Source organism: Haliotis cracherodii, unplaced genomic scaffold, assembly GCF_022045235.1.
Source record: "Haliotis cracherodii isolate W230 unplaced genomic scaffold, xgHalCrac1.p SCAF_5, whole genome shotgun sequence".
NCBI classification, from domain to species: domain Eukaryota; kingdom Metazoa; phylum Mollusca; class Gastropoda; order Lepetellida; family Haliotidae; genus Haliotis; species Haliotis cracherodii.
The window spans coordinates 16,379,872-16,402,262 of record NW_027266308.1 but is presented as its reverse complement, the minus strand read 5'-3'; the positions used below and the strand labels follow the sequence as shown (position 1 = coordinate 16,402,262).

Here is a 22,391-nt window from a genome sequence, read left to right as displayed (position 1 = left end):
CCCAGAGGGCATCACTGTCCCTTTTTAATGTTAACATTTTAATTTTGGTGAAAAAGAATGGGAAGTTGAACTATTCAGATGTTAAGTACATTTATTCTTTTTTTTCTGTTTGAACTTTGAAGTTTTTTGCTGTTTTGAAATTTGAAATGTTTTGAAGGAACATTTATAATAGAGAAAGCTCCACTTTGAAGCTAAACAAGTTCAGTAGTCTTGTTATTATAAAAGAAATTTGACTGTTCCAAAATCATGATAGTCCAATCTTGACATGCTTGAAGTGTTGGAGCTTTTTAAAACTGGACTACTGTTTCTGTTGTATCCTTGCGTATTGTATCGTATACCTACGGATACGTATTGCATTAAAATGGTGACCTTCGTGTGCAGCTGCTAGTTATAACATGAGGCAGTTCTTGGGTGATATGATGAAGTTTAATCTGTTTTGTCCGATGATGGGAGGGAAGCTGGCAATAAGTGACCTCCCTCTGTAAAGAGTTCATGCAGAATAATTTAATCTAGTTTAAGCCAAAAGTCCAGCTGAAGCTGGAGAAATCACAGAGGCTGCAAAAGGGTATCAAGGTTGATGTTAGTTGGCTGACATTCAACTGCAGACAAGCACAACATAGAAGATATACTGAAAGATAAAACTATCTCTTCCTACCTCCTCCCTGTAGTCGATCTTGACGCCATGGTAAACATCAGGGCCATCGGGACGGTTGATGATCTTTCCTGGCGTGGGATTCCTACAACAGTGTGAGTTATGGAGTGAAAACTGCACCAGATATTCATCCAGTCGAGTTGAGGGCAGGTGAAATGGGGTTTCAAGTTCATTGCACTTATATAGTAACATGTGTATGTGTGCTTATACAAGTTGAGACTAATGCCAGTTTCATAGTGCTAGCATTCTGAGATAACATGCCACAGTTGATATGGATAATCCACTTGGACACATTATATATGACTCTGTGCCGACCAGTCAGTGTTCGAAATAAGCACCGGCCTGTAGGCCCATGGCAGGTAGATCTTGTGTTGGACCTGTGCTTTCAAATTTGAATGGGTCCTTATGGCTTGTAGTAAATATGTGTGTTGATTTATTTGTCACAATAAGCTCCGTTTTTTTAAGGAGGGCCTGAAGAGTTTAGTCAGGGCCTGCAGCTTCTAAAGTTTGTGGGTCGCTATGGCAGCCTGGCAATATTTTTTCTTTCAAACATTGAGACCTGTCCTTGTCTTATCCTACCTGGCAGCCTCTCATTTGGCACACTGACTGTGCTCGTGGACTTCAACAAAGTGGACAACATCCACTTGTAACACGCGATCACATTAATATACAGGCCTACAGCTGAAATACTCTTCAAAAAGGTTAACGCCAAATCACCCACTCATCAAAATTATATAGAGTGCTGGTGTGCAGTAAACAAACCTATAACAACTCCAGCCCTAGGTGTATGTACAGTGCAAGTATATATGACCTGTCTCCCTCAAAGGCCACACTTATTAACTCTGTGGATTACAGAAATTGTTTCGTTTACCCACATGCATACAGTGACCTTAGCACTTTGATTATCATAAGTCAACGTTAAATCATGGGGCGCTATGACTCAACAATATTCCAGCTATATGATCGAAGCAATTGGGATCGATGACATGTATCAACCAAGTCAGCGAGTCTGACCACCCGATCCCGTTAGTCGCCTTTTACGACAAGCATAGTCGCCTTTTACGGCAAGTATGGGTTGCTGAAGGCCTATTCTACCCTGGAATCTTTAAGGAAGCTACCACTATCGTAAGTCAATGTTAATGTATGGGGCACTACGACTATCATAAGTCAATGTTAAAGTATGAGGCGCTATGACTATTGTAAGTCAATGTTAAAGTATGAGGCGCTATGACTATCATAAGTCAATGTTAATGTATGGGGCACTACGACTATCATAAGTCAGTGTTAAAGTATGAGGCGCTATGACCATTGTAAGTCAATGTTAAAGTATGAGGCACTATGATTATTGTAAGTCAATGTTAAAGTATGAGGCGCTATGACTATCATAAGTCAATGTTAAAGTATGAGGCGCTATGATTATTGTAAGTCAATGTTAAAGTATGAGGCACTATGACTATTGTAAGTCAATGTTAAAGTATGAGGCGCTATGATTATTGTAAGTCAATGTTAAAGTATGAGGCACTATGACTATTGCAAGTCAATGTTAAAGTATGAGGCACTATGACTATTGTAAGTCAATGTTTAAGTATGGGGCGCTATGACTATCATAAGTCAATGTTAAAGTATGAGGCGCTATGATTATTGTAAGTCAATGTTAAAGTATGAGGCACTATGACTATTGTAAGTCAATGTTAAAGTATGGGGCACTATGACTTTTGTAAGTCAATGTTAATGTATGGGGCACTATGACTATTGTAAGTCAATGTTAAAGTATGAGGCGCTATGATTATTGTAAGTCAATGTTAAAGTATGAGGCGCTATGACTATCATAAGTCAATGTTAAAGTATGAGGCGCTATGATTATTGTAAGTCAATGTTAAAGTATGAGGCACTATGACTATCATAAGTCAATGTTAAAGTATGAGGCGCTATGATTATTGTAAGTCAATGTTAAAGTATGAGGCACTATGACTATCATAAGTCAATGTTAAAGTATGAGGCGCTATGATTATTGTAAGTCAATGTTAAAGTATGAGGCACTATGACTATCATAAGTCAATGTTAAAGTATGAGGCGCTATGATTATTGTAAGTCAATGTTAAAGTATGAGGCACTATGACTATTGTAAGTCAATGTTAAAGTATGAGGCGCTATGATTATTGTAAGTCAATGTTAAAGTATGGGGCACTATGACTTTTGTAAGTCAATGTTAAAGTATGAGGCGCTATGATTATTGTAAGTCAATGTTAAAGTATGAGGCGCTATGATTATTGTAAGTCAATGTTAAAGTATGAGGCGCTATGATTATTGTAAGTCAATGTTAAAGTATGAGGCGCTATGACTATCATAAGTCAATGTTAAAGTATGAGGCGCTATGATTATTGTAAGTCAATGTTAAAGTATGAGGCACTATGACTATTGTAAGTCAATGTTAAAGTATTAGGCACTATGACTATTGTAAGTCAATGTTAAAGTATGAGGCACTATGACTATTGTAAGTCAATGTTAAAGTATGGTGGTTGCGATCATCTCAGCACTAAGATCGCTTTGTGCAAGTGGGTGCAAGGCTTCATAGCAGTACTTGTGAGCAGGGACCACTTGCACAAAGCGATCTTAGCGCTAAGATGATCGTAACTCCCATACTTTAACATTGGCTTACAATCTTGATGAGAAAAAAGGACTTTGAGGCTTTTTTTCGACACAACACAAAATGACTATTTTTACCATGTAAATAATGTCTTGAATAGATAAACAATTAGACACTTTACCATGTATCTCTATAACCGGACAACTTAACTGTTTGGCATCAATTTTACATTATCAAATACCAAAAAGAATATTTAAGACAAACAAAATTATATTCAGTATTGGAGATATATTTGTTCATTATTATTTGATTATTTCTCTTCATCTCATCTCAGAAATATACAATAAAAGATACTAAGAAAGCTCTATTGGTAGAGAATTTTCAAGATAATCATATAAGGTTCAACCAACGGCCACCTGGGACGGTATATATTTATATATTTTTTACAAAAGAGAAATAAATTAAACAGTTTAATACTGTAAATCGTGAAAAAGTCTCCAAAACAATGTGACCACTGGCCCCTGGCCAAAAATGTGACTCAATATGAATGCGATGCCCCCCACTCCTCTGACTGACTGACCGAGGTTGGGGATTTTACGTGTGCTTTCCGGCTAACAGCGCCAGGCCATTTAGTGTATTTGCCAAAAAAGGACGGAAGTATTTTGCAATCCGATTGGGGGCTTTTAGGGATTGCTTAAATTTTTTTTTTGAAATTTGGAGATTTGGAATGTATGCCAGGGGTTCGGAGAGACCCCCCTCCTCTCAAGCATCAGTGGGTCTAAAGAAAATTTCCTGTCAGGTTTACAGGAGATTCCTCACCTTAATCCAACCTTACATTACTCCAATCACACCAAATAGCCCTTCTTATTAGCGCTGAGTAGAGTACTTCTGTTAAAACAATACATGTGCGCTGGCTCGTGTCAGCCTTTGACGCAGTCGCAAAGAACAAAGACTCCGTGTTGTGTGGGTGGCCTCTGTCTGGACTTGTAGGTGTAATCAGTGATGTCTTAATTGAGTGACAATTGACAGGATGTAATTAGTGTTTGAATGACATTGTTTATATACTTACTTATATACATGCTTCTCTATAAACAGTGATGTTGAATACATAGTTGTTTGTTTTCCGCGTATGTCTCAGTTTCTTATTTTTTTATATAAATGTGATGTTAAATAATGCAAGCAAAGACCACTCGCATTTTTCGTATTTAATTCACATTCGCATTAATTTCAAGATTTACAGTATCCTGTGATCTTTTTGGATCACATGGAGAACACATTGATTATATAATGCAAAACAAGAGGAATTAATCGTAAATCGTTTGTGACTAACATGCACCTGGCAAATTGTTAGCCATCACCTTCCTGTATATCAAATGACATAAAAACAATTCCAAGACCATGACCATTCTTCTAAAAATGTGTGCATATATTTGAACAAAAAACATCATCTATTTTGTTAAAAGTAATATATTTAGTTTTAGTAATGAAATAAAATGAAATAGCTATTCATGGACTTTGTTATATAAACTTACAATATTGACTACTACACTCCAAAGAAATATGTACATGTTGCAGTTACATTTCATCTTCTTGTCTAAAGGAAAGAATTAGTAAAAGCCTAGATATTTTTTATATTTGTATACTGCATTTCTCCTTAATGCATTTACTGCTTGTTCTTGACAGAAAGAAATCTGTATGAGGTCTTGCTGAAGAAGTAGTTGTTTCAGCCAGCTCACAGGACAACTCTATCACACAGATCCCACTTGACCACAGAAGCGATGTCGTCACGGATCAGCACATCTGATCTGCTTAAAAACTGGAACATCTGAAGACATCATGGGGAGACAGCTCTGTGACAGGTGGGTCCCTTTAGACGCAGTAATGCAGGATAAGTATACGAGGGGTGTTCATTAAAGATTTCCCCTGACCCACTTCCGATGGATCTAGTGGAATGAAACTTGGCATAGGTATTAGTCTTTCTCCACATAGGAACCACCAAGAGTTACACACTCCTCCCATCGTGTTATGCAACTATGGAGACCTCGCTTGTAAAAGCCCTCATTTTGCGTCTCAAACCAGGGCTTGACTTCAGAAATCAGTGTTTCATCAACTGTAAAACGTTTTCCCTTCAAAAATGACTTCATGGTTGGAAAGAGGTGGAAGTCAGATGGTGCAAGGTCAGGAGAGTAAGGAGGATGTGGAAGGATTTCATAGCCACAGGACCGCGCTTCTGTCTCGGTAACAAGAGAGTTGTGTACTGGAGCATTGTCTTGCAGGAGATGGACACCCGTGGTCAGCATGCCACGCCTCTTAAGCTTGATAGCGTCCCGCAATTTCCGCAGCAGTGAAGCATAATAAGCTCCTGTAATTGTGGTACCCTTTACCAAGAAATCCATCATCACTAATCCATGCTGGTTCCGAAACACCGTGAGCATGACCTTGCCTGCAGAGGGTTGGACACGTGCCTTCTTTGGGGGTGGTGACTCCACATGCTTCCATTGCATCGACTGAACTTTAGTCTCAGGATCATAGTGATGGACCCATGTTTCATCCTGTGTGATAAGTCTGTCAAAACATTTGCCTGTTTTTTTGGCACATGTCCAAAAGATCCTTTGAGCAATTGACTGGTTCCTGCTTTTGGAAAGGTGTCAGCAACCTGGGAATCCATCGTGCAGACACCTTATGCATGTTCAAATTGTCATGGGGGATTTTTTCCACAGACCTTACACTGATCTTGACATCTTGTGCTAACTGGCGAACAGTTATACGTCGGTCTGCCAAAATGGCGGTCTCCACTTGATGGATAGTGTCCTCATCAATGGCTGAATGGGGGCGACCAGGAATGGCAGCTGTTCCCACAGATGCCCGACCACACTTGAACTGGCGATGCCAGTGTTTAACAACGTCATATGATGGGGCATCTTCCCCATAAGTTGCTTTCATTTCATCGAAAGTTTCTTTTGGTGTGCGACCTTTCAAATATAAAAACCTAATCACTGCTCGGTATTCTACTGGCTCCATTGTCACACCCTACTCGATCATAACACCTGTAAAATTGGTAAGATTAATAGTTTGGTGCTGCAAATCCAGACATAACCCATAGATACATGTATCATTACACATGTGAAATTTCAACCAAATATGATAACACTAAGTGGTTTAGGGGAAATCTTTAATGAACACCCCTCGTACAAACCTAAAAAATATCTAGGATTTTACTAGATTTTTTAACTTATCCTGCATTACTCCTTAATGCATCTGAATCCGACGGTGGAGGGCATACCTTCAGAAGTGATCTTCCATCTAAAACACTCCAAGATCCCTCAGCCAATCAGCGAAGGCGAAGCGCCAAGAAGCTGTGATCTGTTGGGCCACCACTAAAGGACCAAAGCTGTGCAGTCCTTGCACGTCTTGCACAACATCTCACAGGCAGTGACTGGTCACACGGTGTCAAATCGCCAGAAACAGCCTTCCATAATGGCACATATGGAGCAGTTGCTGTGAAGCGCCATGGTGGATGTAACCACACGGATCTCATGTGGGTTGCTGACTCTCAGAGGATCCAGTTCAGCCAACTCGTAGGCCTGGAGAATAACGGCTCTCAGACAAAGGGCGATGGTATTGCGGCTGACTTCTGCTTGCGATGTCGCTGATACTGGAACGAACAGGCAACAACATTGTTTGCAGCTATCCTTGGATCGGTGCCCTCACCGTTGTTGTCCTCCGCTCCCACTATCAATGATAATGGTGGGATAAGGAAGGATCTGTCGACTGTCCTGAGAGTTGGTTCTAAGGGATAAAGACCCAGCACAGTCTGAGGTGAACAGCTCCATGCGCTCCCTGCTCAAACCTGACCTGTGTCATGTCTTGTGCATGGATCTCGCTGACACAGCGCCACCAGGCTGAAGATGGTCTTTTTCATCAGGCGGTCCAGGATATCAACAGGTCTTGGCGGCTAATGTAGGGGGCTAGAAACATCTGAACTGGGCACAGATGGAGTCGTCCCTGGACGTCAAGTCCTATGTTGATGTCAGAAGGCCCTACATCGTTTGCACTGGCGCAACGTGTATGGCTGGTGGAGTGCCGGGAGCAGGTGGAGTTGAATTCGGTCCCACCTGACCCTGGGTACAGAGAGAAGTTCTCAGTCTGTTTGGAAGAGGCCTCTGATGAACTGTAGACGGAATGAAGGCGTGAGTTCTGACTTCCGTAGGTTGATAACCCATCCCTGTTGGGTGAGGAGGTGTTGCATGAAGTCCCTGTGACGAAGGAGCGTGACCGTGTCCTGGTGGTTCAGGAGGCAGTCGTCTATAAAAGCCTCAAACTGGACATTCCTTAGGTGGAGGAAGGACGCTATTGGCTTGATGATGCGTGTAAATAGCCACAGGGCTGAGGAAATTTCAAATGGGAGCATTGATAGTAGACTCCCATGAAGATGAAATGGGTGAATTTCATAAGCGGAGGAATTTCCTGTCGTCAGGATGGATCGGAACATGGAGGTACTCGTCCTGGACATCCAGGCTGATCAGGGCGTCATGGGCCTGTATCCTGGACTAAAGAGCGGTCATCCGGAAGTATGGTGGACGAGCCAGGTAGCACTTGTTGGACATGACGAGGTGGTGAATCATTCAGAATTCCTCCAAGCTCCTCTAGGGGACAAGGAATATTTGTGAAATGAAGCCTGGGGAATGAACAATCTCTATGGCCTCTTTGGCCATCAGCGTCTCATTATTTGAGTGCAGGAGCTGCTGTTGAGTAGGGAGTATCTGCTATGGGCAATGATGTGAAAGCAGGGTCATCTATCACAGTGAGCTTGTACAACTTGGACGACTGGTGGGGGTGGGAGGTCCTAGTCTTGTGTGTCTGTCGCTTCACTTTTTGTCCTTTTGATCACCGCTCCCTCCCCTGGGGCGGTCTCGATGTGGCTGGGAAGAGCTGGAAGGTTTATCTTTTTTCCTCTGGATTTACCTCGAAAGGAGGATGCGAGGCTGCAGTGAGTGCACCTCGGTTGATAGGTGCAGGACTTGGTAGGCTTGAAAGACTGGGACACATGAGCCAGAGCCTTCAGGATGGTCTCGTCTCTGGTGAAGACTGACACCCTAGAGTGGTTCTTGGAGACTTGGCCATTGAATAGAGAGGTGGAGGACCATGGTTGACGGAGGACTTCCCTATTGAACTCTTGGACCCAATCAGAGAGGGCGAGGTTACCAAGGCGACGCTGGTCATAATCTCGACAGACAGACTTTACATTTGGTGGACTGGGAGCATGGGGACGTACAATGTAGGCACAGGGGATGGGAATCCCATGCTGATTTGGTATGTTGGCACTTGTTACAAGATGGCATGTTATCTGCAATAAAGCAGAGTGTAATCACAATGATATTTTCTCCCAGCCATGTTGGTTTTTGAAAAACAATTTTATGAGAATACGTAAAACACCACCTCTTTAATAAACACTAGAATTGCAAGAATACTTCAATCATAAAGTACCAGGCAACACAAAAGAATACACAACGCAATGTAAAATATTCAAGATAGCTACTTGAAACAACAAGACACCTGAGATTACTGTGGTGAAAAACGTACCACAAGTTGTCAAATAATTATGCTACAGCTTAAATCATATGAAATATTTGAAGATACAAACCGTAGGCACAATATAGTCACAAGAGACGTTCACTAAAGAATCAAACACACAAGGGTTGAACAAATTTATGACTGAGAGATCAAAACACCAGTCACGCTTCTGTGAGTGACAACAGTAATGTGATGATCCGTGACGTCATCTCTTCCGTGGTCAAGTGGGAGCTGTGTGATAGGGTTGTCCTTTTAGCTAGTTGAAACAACTTCTTCTTCAGCAAGACGTCACACAGCTCTTCTTTCTGTCAAGAACAAGCAGCCGATGCAACAAGGAGTAATGCTGGATAAGTTAAAATATATATCTTATACAGCACTATAAATGTATCAATTTCTTATGTAAACAATGTTCAAACAAACAGATTATCAAAGGTTCATACATTTTGTGGCCTATATCTACGTATGATATCATATTGAACACTGACAAATATCCATAATGAAATTAATTGTGTTAAAAAAATGTATAAAAGATATGCAAATCTACATAATAACTGAAGGAGGATCCCATGATCGAGTGTACTTTCAATCAAGGACCTTCACCTCAATGAAATTACCAAACATGTACAACAGTGTTGGCATATGACATCACTACCGGTGACTGACTTTTTGAAAATGGCGTGTTCACTGTCCACAGAATGCAGGATTTTTTTACAGGACTTTCTTTGGGATCGTATATACATAAATGTGACATGTAAGTAATCAGAAACATTCTGACAATCTGTCAACTGTTTGTTGATATAGTTTTCATTGAAACCAAGAGAAATCGTCAGAAATTCCATTAATACTGTTGTCATGCATGATTTTGCATCAGTAATGGCATCACACAGACTGGAAATTACGACAATTTCTATTAAAAATATCAAAACATTGCAATGTATCTATTTGTAAATCGCTAATCCTTGCTACGACTGTCTTCCAATGCTTATTCTGAAAACGAATAGATGAATGGATAGCTCAAAATAGGAGAAAATGCTACACTGTGTAAAATCTGAATTTTGCTTTGTTTACATTTTAAACAAGGGCTGTTTTCCAGGCACAGTTTGTTTTCACACCTAATCTGATTTGCTTGATTTCATCTAGCCACTTTGTATTGGACCATTTGGCATTTGATTCTAAAATGTATGATGAATTCAAGAATGTCAGCATCGCAGCTGAGTTTGAAATATACATGACGTAATAGGCATCTCATAAACGATATACGTGCAACATGATTTGGTGAACACTATCCAATATGGCGGAAAGTTCACTTCGGTGTTCGTGTTTGCATGTTATCCTAAACATTCTAAACAATTCTAGGGTTATTGGCGACGTTTTGGAATGATCATTGGTGATTTGATACAAGACAGATACCCGTGATCACTGAAAGGCTATTTTTGAAATTCATTTTGCCGAATAAATATCCAAAATTTAGATTTCAAAACATGCTGTCAATAATGCTGTGATTGATTTAGTAATGCGTAAAAAATGGCATCATTTACAATATACTTTATTTACAGAGATCATTTTCAGTAATTTTGCTTTTCCTAAAATGACAGTGGATGATATCACAGAACAGGGAATTTCCCACAGTACCAGTATTCAAAACTGTGAACTGTATCTGTCTGTCATGTATTTTGAAACTTATTCGACTTCAAAGTCAGGGTTGATGAGGAGGGACATACATGTCCTTCTGGTATCCAGGGGGTTAAGAAACAAGAGATCTCTTTGTCTGCACAGCATAGTTGTTGATGTGGTTGCAAGCTCTGAGATTTATCTAGGATTCCAAACTAAGTCCCCCTGGACGGCAAATGGGGGAATAAAATCATGAATTTTTTTTAAATTTGATAGTTTTATGTTCATATTTTCATCAGTTCTGAGGAATTGGGAATTTTATTATTCAATTTGGAAATTTTTACTGTCATTTGACTTAGACTTGGGGCCGAATATCAACCTTTGAGCATGTCTTGACAAATTCCTGAAGTGTGACTAAACCATGCTGAAGGGTATGTTTACAGCAGGTAGATGTCACGTGCTGAGTATAAACCCATCTTCATCATGGTGAATCACTACAAAACAACAAGTATTAAGCTTCTCATAATTCTGATTATCGGTGAAATGAGGCAGATCTACTGTAGATGGCCATTAGCATGTTCATAAAACCGAGGATGTCTCCATACCGTTCTGGGGTAACCCAGGGAAGCAGAAATTGTCTACATGGTCCAATCTTTGAAACATATTACAGGCAACATGTTTTAAGTCTAAGTTTACAGATTTAATCAGCCATCATAAAACACAATCATAAAATAAAAGTAAAATGTATTGCCCACAGGGGTCTGATTTGTCTCACTTCCAAAGTTAAATTCACTTTGATCTTGAAATATAAATAGCTACCACATGACTCCAAAGTTTAAAATTAATCAATAGAAACATTGTTTGAAACATTCAGCAAATTTATTATCAGATTCCACAACCTCATGGACTTGAAGAAGATGTTTCAAAATTTGATTTAAAAAAAATATTTTTGAGTTAATTATCAAATTTTAAAAACCTCGCTGTGGATATTATCCTGAAGAAATCACATCAGCCTTTCAAAATCACTGTAAATTAATTATTCATTATTTTGTATTAACAAAGCGAAATTACTTCAATGCCCCATTATGATCATCTTCCGTTTATCAGTCGGTATTTGGAGTTTTAACTATGTAAATATGCGTATGCATTTCAACCAGTTTGTTTATCACTCCATATGTTGGTATTAACCAGGTAAACATAAGTTGTACGTATGCGCAAGTTTTTCCCTTTGTTCTCTGCAGTCAGCCATTAATCATTTTGTATTTGTAAGTGCAATCGATATCCCACCAGCACCCACCATGTTTATTTCCAGGTCATCAATGGCTTTACTGTTCCCAATAATTATTTGGTATTCTTCTCATCCGTTTAGGTGATGTCCTCCAACACCTATTAACACATATGTAATCACTTGCTCATGTATGTATATATCATGTTATGTTCTACCGCATGACTTTGCAGGTCTTTTGTTTTGTACCACCATGCCATGTACATCCTGGGACTCTAAGGGAACCCCAAAGGACATGTATTACCCCAAAAATAATCTGTCCGTGATTCACAGTGGCTTTGGTCAGGCAATACACCTTCAGTCGGCTATACCCATTGGGGTATTGGTGTCAGCTAGTGTCATCTGTAGCTAGTTTATATCAGTCTGGGCATTATCTGTCAGCTACACGGTGATCTGTAGCTAGTTTATATCAGTCGGGGTATTGTCTGTCAGCGACACTGTTATCTGTAGCTAGTTTATATCAGTCTGGGTATTGTCTGTCAGCTACAGTGTCATCTGTAGCTAGTTTATATCAGTCGGGGTATTGTCTGTCAGTTACGATGTTATCTGTAGCTAGTTTATATCAGTCGGGGTATTGTCTGTTATCTGTAGCATGTCTGGCATTCAGACTACAGCTGACTGAAGGCGTATCTCCAATGGTAATTATGTAGCACACCCATAGCTTACCCATCGGGGTAATTTAGTAGCATTTTATTTTGTCAATAAACAGTGTGCTACAGGCTCAATGAGAATCCCCAATTAAGCCAAAACAATAAATATTTTATTGAACATTTGTGTTATTTTGTCTTGTCGGAATCTGAGTAAGAAAATAGACATGTTTAACGTTGCTTTGGACAGTATTCCAGTTGCCTACATATTTATTACATGTCAACATAATGTCGGAGGAAAGCCCTATGTAATACAGATCTCAGACGTTTGCCGCTCTGGTGAAACCCACGAGCTTGGGTATAGTGATGAAAAAGTTAGAAACTTTTCCTGGTTTGGAAAAGGTAAAAGTTAATTAACTGATGGACACTTGATGGATGGACAATATGCCACTTTGTCCTGCTGAGCTAAAAATCTGTAACAATAAATATGAAGAGCATGGCTTGCGTGGAAGTGGATAGACTATTTGTGCCTACTTCTCACAAAACAGCTACATGAAATAAAGATTGGATGTTGCCATAGGGAGCCATAAATGACTCAATGCAAAAAGTGTAACCAAGTGTTATTGCTCATCGATGTTCATACAGAAAACTTGAAATAATAAACTTGTAGCAATGATGACCCGAATCTCATTACAGTGAACAAATTCCAACAAATTGCTTCAACAAGAGGTAAAATTATGTTGGTTCCACTAACAGGAACTAATATGTTACTAACTTGTTATTGAACCTATTTGTTACAATGGGAACCAAGCTAGCTCTGTATATTCACAGACAGTGTCGTATCAGATATACCTGTATGTGCTTCAGTGTGTCCCAAGACACAGCTATCCCTGCATAAGACAATTCGTATATCAAATTTCACTCCTAGTACTTAGTTACTCAGGTGTATCATATTGTGTCTTAAACTGACTACAAGACGCAAACTGAAGCCAGCCATTATACTTGTATATTATCAATTAGCTGAATGTGGAAGGGTTGGGCATGGACCACATTTTGAGGTAATATGACCCTGTCACACATTGACCCCAAGGTCACATACATATCAGTAAAAGCTGGTTCCAGGGTTCAACAAGATATCAGCTGGACCACCTCCCACATCAGCTGATAAGCTTCAACTCTGAAAGATGTGCTCAAGAAAATATGGTTCAGCCAATCTTACTAAACATCATTCAGTCTCAGATAATAGGATTTTATTAAAGGAATTCCAAACTACATGGCTTAAACTTTGAAAGTCTCAAATTCTACTTGTTCAATTCACAATAACATTTCCGTGTCTCATTGCCTGAAACAATTTTAAGAACCAACTCAAAATATTGTCTTATTTTTACCACCACCTAAACACAATCCAGCCTTAACAAAAACATATAAAAACCTAAAAAAATAATTTTATTTTGTTTTACTAATTGGAAATAAGCTTTAATAAATAATAGTTTAGTCTAAAACTTTTATTTGAAGAAATTTCTTTTAGGAAATTAACATGAAAGAAACGCTGACAATAGTTTGTTTTTCATTATGCCTCTTGTCCCTTCACACATTGACTAAGAAAACCAGTAGAACAAGAAACTACATCTGTCTGTTCTTAAACACTAATGAATTCTGAGTTATGTCATACTGAAATAATGTCATCTACTTCATTGTCATGCACATCAGGAATAATGTGAATAATAACATAAATCACACAATCATAATTTTATTTCTGTTCCATTATTATTTCACCAAAGGAACACATAACCATTTCAACATGCTAAAACTAAACCTACCGAACCAAAATAACACCTGTAAGGTCACATGTAGTATGATCTGAGCACCAAGTGACAGATCCAGATTAAATAAATGCTTATCCAAAACACCTGTCAATCACAGGAAAATCAGATGTTTCATCCAGCATGTGACACACAACACCTGGGAAGCTTGAAAAAGTCAACAGGTATGTTAAATGACAACTTACTCTCTGTTGTTGGCGATGTCATCATACATCATGGTGATGATCCTTTCCTCTGGGATTCCATTCTTACGCAAGATCTGGTATGCATGGCATGCATCAGCCTTAAAAAGAAATAATTTTTAAGTAATTAAATATTCATCAAGGAGCATGCTTCACTCAAAATTCATCATTATCATCATCATTCACAAACAATGCTTTGAGAGAGAAGTAGTCAAAAAGTTACACTCCAACTATGAATGATGTGTTAGCTAAATTATTTTGAGATAGTGCTTTTGTCTCTTTGTTATACTCTGGTACGGCATACCCTAGGTGCTGATCAATTCTGTAACAGGGACTCAGAGTAAATAAACTAACAAAAAACTAAATCTAAACTCCTCTTTACCAAGTTTATGTCCAAATGCCCTTTATAAAAATTAAAATTAAAACTAATATTTAAAGGGGCATTTGTAAAATTTCATGGGTTGGTGGGTTCTGAGGGGTGCAACAGTTCATTCAGATTTTCTTTTAACATTAAGTGGATTTGAAATTCAAGGAAATATGATACTTGTTAAAATTGACTGGCTCTTGCATGTGTTTGTGAAATGTGCCACTGGTGGGGGGAGGATACGCTCACCTTTTTATGAACAACTGGTATTATCACTAGTTGATAGTGATTCATAACCACAAGCTTATGATAAAGTTGGAATCTGACAGAAGACTTTACTTTTAAAGATGTTTCTTATGATTATGGAAATGTGTTTTGCTGCTTTTATTTACAATGAACATAGTGACAGTAACCAAAGTCATCATCCTACTTGTTCTGTATTTGAAGGTATCATATGTCAGAAATGTACCAGTGCTTACTGTACCTTACAGCCCTGTCGTCACTTTCAAATACAGATTTTGCGGACATATATATTTTATGATTTTTCTGAAATTCAGCTTATTTGGCCTGGAGGACCAAAATTGAAACTATATAAACTTATTTTTTTCCCCCACTTCATTAAACTTAAGACTAGACATATTACTGCTATTATATGCCAGTTTCCAATTCCTGGGTCAGTTCAATAACATTTGCTTACCATTGTTTGTGAGAATATACGCACATGATCTGTTAATCTCTATAACCGACATACGTGATGTACCATTACCGGTATCTACAGATATAGCCCATAGTGACCACAAACAACTTGTGACCAGCCTCATGGTCTGTCACCTGACCTAGTCACATGAGGTCATTTAGGGCATTGCAGAAGACTTCTCACCCTACGTGACACTACACCTGTCCACAGACTACATGTTCTGTTCTTGTGGTGTACAGAGTTTTAAATTAAGGACAACGCAAAAGTGTCTGGAAGTTCGTTACAAGTAATGTACGAGTTGGGTAGCTGGCAGTTATCATTAATTGCAACGAATGTCCAGTTTCACGTGTGTTATTTCATTAAAAATACAGCATCCAAGTAAAAATGAGATTAAAAATAGGTTCTGAAAGTTAACATAAATCAGAAAATAAATACAACAGAAATATGCTGCATGGATATTTCATGTAATACATAATTAGAGACTAAGTCCCTACAAATATATATTCAACCTCGAAGCAGAGAGAAATGTTATTTCCTTGCACTAAAAATAAACAAGGGGACACCCTGATGATAAAAGACAACCTGACTTCAATCAAAACTATACTTATATGAATATCGCCGATGTTTTATTCAACAAAGAGGGTTTATAAGGTACTTTATTTGCCTGTCAACAGGAACTGGCAGTCACATGAATTACCAGTCCAAGTCTAATTGTACCGGTCAAAAACTGGTCATTAATGGTAAATGGGAACACTGTATTTTGTGCCATAAGAATTAATGTATTCGCTTAAAATTTACATTGCAGAAAGTAAGTCAGTGAAAAGTCAATCCCTTACAAACAATCTATAGTGGACACAATAGAGTGACATCATAGCTGTATTTTAACATCCAATTTGCTTGGGTCAGTCGGAATGAAAAAATAGAAATTAAACAGCTTGCTATTTTTTATATTTTACATGAATATTTTTGGTCATGTCAGTTTAGGCATAAATAAATATTCTATAGTTTTTTACACTAATGTTTGTATTTACCATATTTATTCTGAAAAGGTTTTGTTGTTTATGAGTCGTTCCTAGTTTCAAGAAGTTTCATACGCTGCATTTGATCAACTTTTATCTAGACATCTAGAACATCTCTTGATATTTTGATACCTAATAACTTACATACCTTTATCAATTTATTTTTCAAACCCATCAAATATAGAGCAGTTCAGCAAACAAAAATATATCTTAGTGAGGACACCCAAACTGCCTCTGCATTGCAATCTCAATTCACATTACATGCACCTAGAATATCAACAGTGTAACACTGTACACATCGACAGCAGGTTTTGCCACACACTGAACAGGTAGTTCTCCAAAGTACAGACTTAGATCCTTTCAGTCAGTGACACACCAATGGATATTGTTTTCATACCTCAACTGCTCTCTACATAGTTTAATCATAAATGTAGCATTGCCAAACAATATAGCTTGAAGTGATCATAAACCACTTCTCCCACCATTTGTAAAGCTCGACTCACATGAAAATGATATATATTATTGAAAGGAGGTTTGATTAAAATTAATTATTACTTATTATTAATTAGATTACGTAAATTACAAACATGAGTCCAGATATACAATTAAACACTTTTTATTACAATGGTGCAACGACGCGATTAACTTTCGTAATTCTATACGGACTTGTTGATATTCAATTTCCGATGACAGATCATGACGAGACGTAGTTTTAGGTTGGGGACCGGCTTACCTACCACAAATAACATTGTGACACAGATTTCATGGACCAAGTTAATACCTCGGCTTATCTATGAGAGCGGCTTATCTATGATCCTATGCAGTACATATAAGCTCAGTTATGGCCCTGTCACACTACAAGGTATAGCAGTATGTATGGCGACGTATGAGAATTTTTGCCAAAATGCTGGCAACGCTGAAACACACTATGGATAAGTAAGGTGTAAGTTGTATACGTTAAAAGCATGCTGGTTACGTTGTAGTACGCGGAGGCTTAAAAGCATTTTTGTGCATGCACAAAAATTTAGGCGTATGGGAATGTATGAATTACACGTTAGGCTTACGTTAGAGGTATGCTATACATACCTTTACATACGCCAAATTTACATTACCTATACGCTGATATACGTTGACATAAGTTGGCTGAAGGTGAAACTGTACACCTAACATATTGGTAACGTATGCGTAACTTAATCACTTCTAATGTATGTCTAACGTATACATCCAAAATATATGGTGTATTCGACATATGTCTGAAGACAAAATAACTTATTAAACGTGTTTCTAACGTTTAGCTAGCGTATTTGTACCATAGTACCAGCGTTTTGGGGGTTTCTGTCTATATTGTGTCCCGGTCAGTACCTCCTCATCACTTCTGATGGAGACATTATAGACGATGGAGGTGATGGATCCTGAAGGGCTGCACCAAGCAGAAAAAGCCATTCTCCAACATCAGCATGACATCCTCCAATTGACACTTTACCAGATCTTGCTTGGCCCCTGGTAGGTTTCTTCTTGGAAGGCATCTTGATGATATTGACAGAGCGAAGACTACTGCTTGAATGAAGTATTTTGATGAATGGGTGTACACTACTAGTTAAACTACTGCGGGGCCCGTTTTAGGCACCTTTCCCCTACGCTGAGCGCGCTAGTCATACGTTACTCATACGCTGGGCATACACTGGCCATACGTTGAACACGCCAGACACACGCTGGCAATACCCTTTTATACGCTGTCATAAGTTATGTATAAGTCAGTGATACGCTCCTAATATGTTAGACATGCGTTACATATAGGGTGAACTTGTTAGGAATACATTATGGATACGCCAGAATCATGTTTTTTCGATGAAAGCTCAACGTATGACAGCGTACTTACTGTCTGTTACACGCTAGGTGCAAGTTACTCTAAAACGTTGTAGTGTGACAGGGCCATTAAACTAAAGATGTCTTTTGACTCTTGAAAATTGGTTATTCATTCAGTGTTTTTGTATTTGTAGGTTGTAAGACTAGTCCACTTTGGTATAGAGGGAACAGGCAGGGGATTAGATCTTTAACTTTGATGTTTTAAAACTGTAGTGGTCTTGGCATGTAGTTATTTTGGGAGGATACCCATGTACTTTTACTATCCGACACCCACTTGTTGCTAAAATGTATAGCTCTACAGTTCACAACCTCCTTTCTTTAACATGTTGACTTGAGCCTTGAGAAGATCCATCTGGGAGCAACCCGTATATTATTAGTGGACATTTATAAACACCATTGTGCCTCAACCACTTGTGTGAGACCTGGATCAATGCTTAAACCAGGATGTTAATACAAGATGGTAGTATGTATGTACTCATCTTACCTCTCCTTCACATGTTTGTCTGTACAGGACACAGACAATGGGATTTTCTCATATACACATACATAGGACATAGTTTCACTTTCATGTTTGAAGAGTGGTGATGAAGCCTTAAGTCTGAAGCAGTTCCTAGTCGCATTGGAGACCCTAGGTTAATTCCCCACGTACATTATGTGATGTGTAAACACCTCCTTGTTGTCTCCTGCACCATGACATTGTGAGAATAATGCTGTATATAAGATAGCTACGGGATAAATCATAAAGAACATCGAAAAACGAAGCATGGTTTATGTCACAATAAAACATTGTTCTATCATGACAAAATTCTGGAGATTCAAACAAGCACTCGCAACTTGATGACGTCATATATTGGACGACGTTATTTTTGAGAGGGGAGTGTCTAGTGAGTTGTTCCCCATAGATATAGCTGGACAACGTAGATAAACATGATGGCTAAATGATCGCACCAAAGAGCTGGAGAGCTTGACAATCGGTACTGGGTAAAAAGATACAGGTAATCGATGTGAGGATTGTGAGAATACATGTGTACATTTTATCATCATCATTTAGGAGGCTGTACATAATGTTGATATCTTATATAAGAAATAAATGACTCTTGGTCGTTGTTTATCGCACATAAATTACTGCAGGGAGAATAAAAAACTTTTCAGTAATTATATGGGAAACATGTCTCTAGTTATTGTTTTCAAGTGTTACATACAAAAGTTTTTACCAAGACTTCATCAACTAATTATCATGATTATAGTTGAATATAAAATAAGTAATTCAAACAAAAATATTTCAGGACTTACCCCCACCACACCCTATTCTATTGTAGCCTACAGCTTTTACATTGCAAGAACAAGTTGTAGTAGAAATTATTCTAATGTCTAATCAGATTCATGTTCCTGAAAGAAAATTCAAATTTAGATATTTAGGTACATTCACAAATGATTGCCTGTTACACTAAAAATGTGGAATATGAGATTTAAATGATTACTAGTCATGGGATATGAGGCAAGAAGTCACCTTGAAGATGACTCCTAGTGCAGTTGGGTGGAATGGTTGATGAGAGATAGTATTTCAATTCTTTCACTGCATGTTACTTTGTGTTGAGAGGAAAGCCGGGTCTTGAATGTTTGCCACTTTGCTTAAATTAATTGTAAAGACAATCAACTCATAGCAGAAGAGAGAAGTTAAGGATTTTTTTCTCAAAACATTGATTGATCCAAAATTATTATAGACCAATCATTAACTCCAATTTGTCCCCCAAATTTACAATAGAGGATATAAAAAACACACAACAATATTACATCGGTGTTGAATGTGTAAAATCACAGTCTGTCATGATGACTACATTAAATTTAGCATATTGTTTCTTACTTATGTTAATGAGGGGGAGTATGCTCTTTGATATGCCATTGTCTTGCTAATAGAGTTCCCTCTCAACCTCCATCCCTGCTTGGGTTACCTCCCTTTGCATTACATTTTCGACCCTTAGGTTGACGGAATCTTTGCAAGTCATTTTGACAGCGGATTTCATACATTGCCAACACGAAGGGTTACATTTATACCTGATGCCTGTAGTTAAACCAGCCATTGGAACCTGCGACGATCACTCCCCAGTGTTTCGACTCTTCGTTTATACTTCGGGCATACGCTGCCACTAACAGAGGAAGGAGAGCTAACAATTTTCGTGCCATCTTTCCCGGACGTTCAGCAATTACTGTGACAGGCACGCGACTTGGCTATATTTACAAACAGGTGCCCGTACAACTCCATACAGCGCAGAGGAAGCAACTCGTACATTACCAGAGGTTATTGGTGTACACGCGATGTTCAGAATATTCGTCATCACGAGTTCGTGCATGTCAATAAAATTAAATAGATCTAGAAGGAAGAAGGAAAATGGAACCGGATCTTATTTCCCATTTTGATTTTGTTGACCCATGTTGATATCATTTGTAGGTTTTTGGGGGTTTTGTAACTGGAATTGTTTGGGTAATCTTTGACCCAGTAATTAAGAGATCAAGTTTAGGTGATAAAAGGTTCACGCCTACACTGTTCAAACAGAAACACGATCTGTTAAGATGATAAAGCACGTGTCCAACACAGCAATGAAATGGCAATGTATTCTAACGTAGCAACCCGGGTGTGGAAATACACTCGACCGCTTCTTGATTTGTAGTTCATAGTTTTTAACTAAATACACTATTAGACAATTTAATGAATTTGGTTTACTTAAATGATTAGGGAACTGAATGGGGTGTATAACAAATCCCGGGACACTAGTCAAGTTGCACTTGGCCAACAAAATGCAAAATGGAGAGTGAGTGAGTTGGTTTTAACGCCTCTGTGAACAGTATTCCAGTTCAGTTTGATGTGGGAGGAAGCCCGAAGTGATGCAGGTCTCAGACGTTTACCACTTCGGTAAAACCAATGGGCACTGGCATGGTGCTGATAAACCTAGAAACATAATCGGTTCGAACCGGGATTCGAACTCACGATCATAGGTTTCTGGCTTGCCCAGCGAATTGCTGTGCATTTGACGACTTAGCCATCCGTGAGTATGACTCACTCAAACGTCCTCCACATATTTTACATGCAGACAAGTTGAGAGGGGGTAGGCTTTACACCGCAGTCATCAATATTACATCACTTATCACAGCGGGGGACACCCAAGGACGAACTTCATACGCTGCAAACCTGTGGTGAACTGAACCAGGTTTTTCGGCGTGACGAGCGAACGCTTTCCCCAAGTGGCTACAGTAACTAAAGACTACTAATTATGTTTATACAGGAAGCCTACTTGCCAACATATTCCAGTAAACATTGCCTACCTCAAAAAGTAAAATCTTACCCAAAATACAAATAACTTCTAAAGGTTCCATTGTGTTTTTCGTATTCGACTTCAAAAATAAAAAAAGACTATTTCGGGGGAGTTGCAAAAGAACCAAACATTGCAACATTGCAAGACATGGTACAGGTTCCGGGAACTGACAACCTTTTCATTTTCACGCGTGGCCGGTCTACTGATGACCATTTCAACGTTATCATGTCACTCCAGATAAACATGTTATTTGTCAAAGAAACGCAAATACCCTCTATGTCTTTGTGTAGGCATAGTGGCGTTATCATAGTGGCGGATGATCTGAGATTGGTTTTTGGACATTTTGGTGAACCTCATTTTTATATGACATTTATTTAACATGCACAAAAAAAATCATGACTTCTCTTGTCACGCCGAAGAACCGGATTCGATCCTACACATGGGCACAATGTGTGAAGCCCATTTCTGGTGTCCCCGCTGGAATATTGCTAAAAGCGGCGTAAAACAATACTCACTCACTCACTCTTCGTTCCCGGTATCCACAAGGCTCAAAGAGTTATTGTAGTAATGTCTTGCCTCTCGTGTTGACAAGGCGTTTGGCGTCTATTTGACTCGTCATGGTTCGCCCCACTTGTCCGTCCCACTGCGCGTTTGTTACGGCAATACGTACATGAGAATTTATCTAAGTTCAGACTAACCCCGCTTTAACATTTTCCATTAGTTCGACTAATTAGCATATTCCCGAGTAGTATAGGTAATAGGGGTTCTGGACCACTTCCACTGGAGCTGGATTCATATACCTATACTGCTACTACAGGGGGAATTTTTTATGC

At 38.8% G+C, this 22,391-nt stretch overlaps 1 protein-coding gene across 1 annotated transcript in view; it reads right to left on the bottom strand.

Moving 5' to 3' along the window:
- LOC139443162 (legumain-like) overlaps positions 1 to 20,493 on the bottom strand; it is a 43,493-nt gene extending 23,000 nt beyond the window's left edge. Inside the window, exons 1-3 of the mRNA XM_071224121.1 lie at positions 20,303 to 20,493; positions 14,305 to 14,402; positions 656 to 737 (exon numbers count right to left, since the gene is read on the bottom strand). Of these exons, the coding sequence (XP_071080222.1) occupies positions 656 to 737; positions 14,305 to 14,402; positions 20,303 to 20,431 (309 nt within the window). The 5' untranslated portion in view covers positions 20,432 to 20,493. The remainder of the gene's footprint in view (positions 1 to 655; positions 738 to 14,304; positions 14,403 to 20,302) is intronic.
- Positions 20,494 to 22,391: the final 1,898 nt, after the last annotated feature.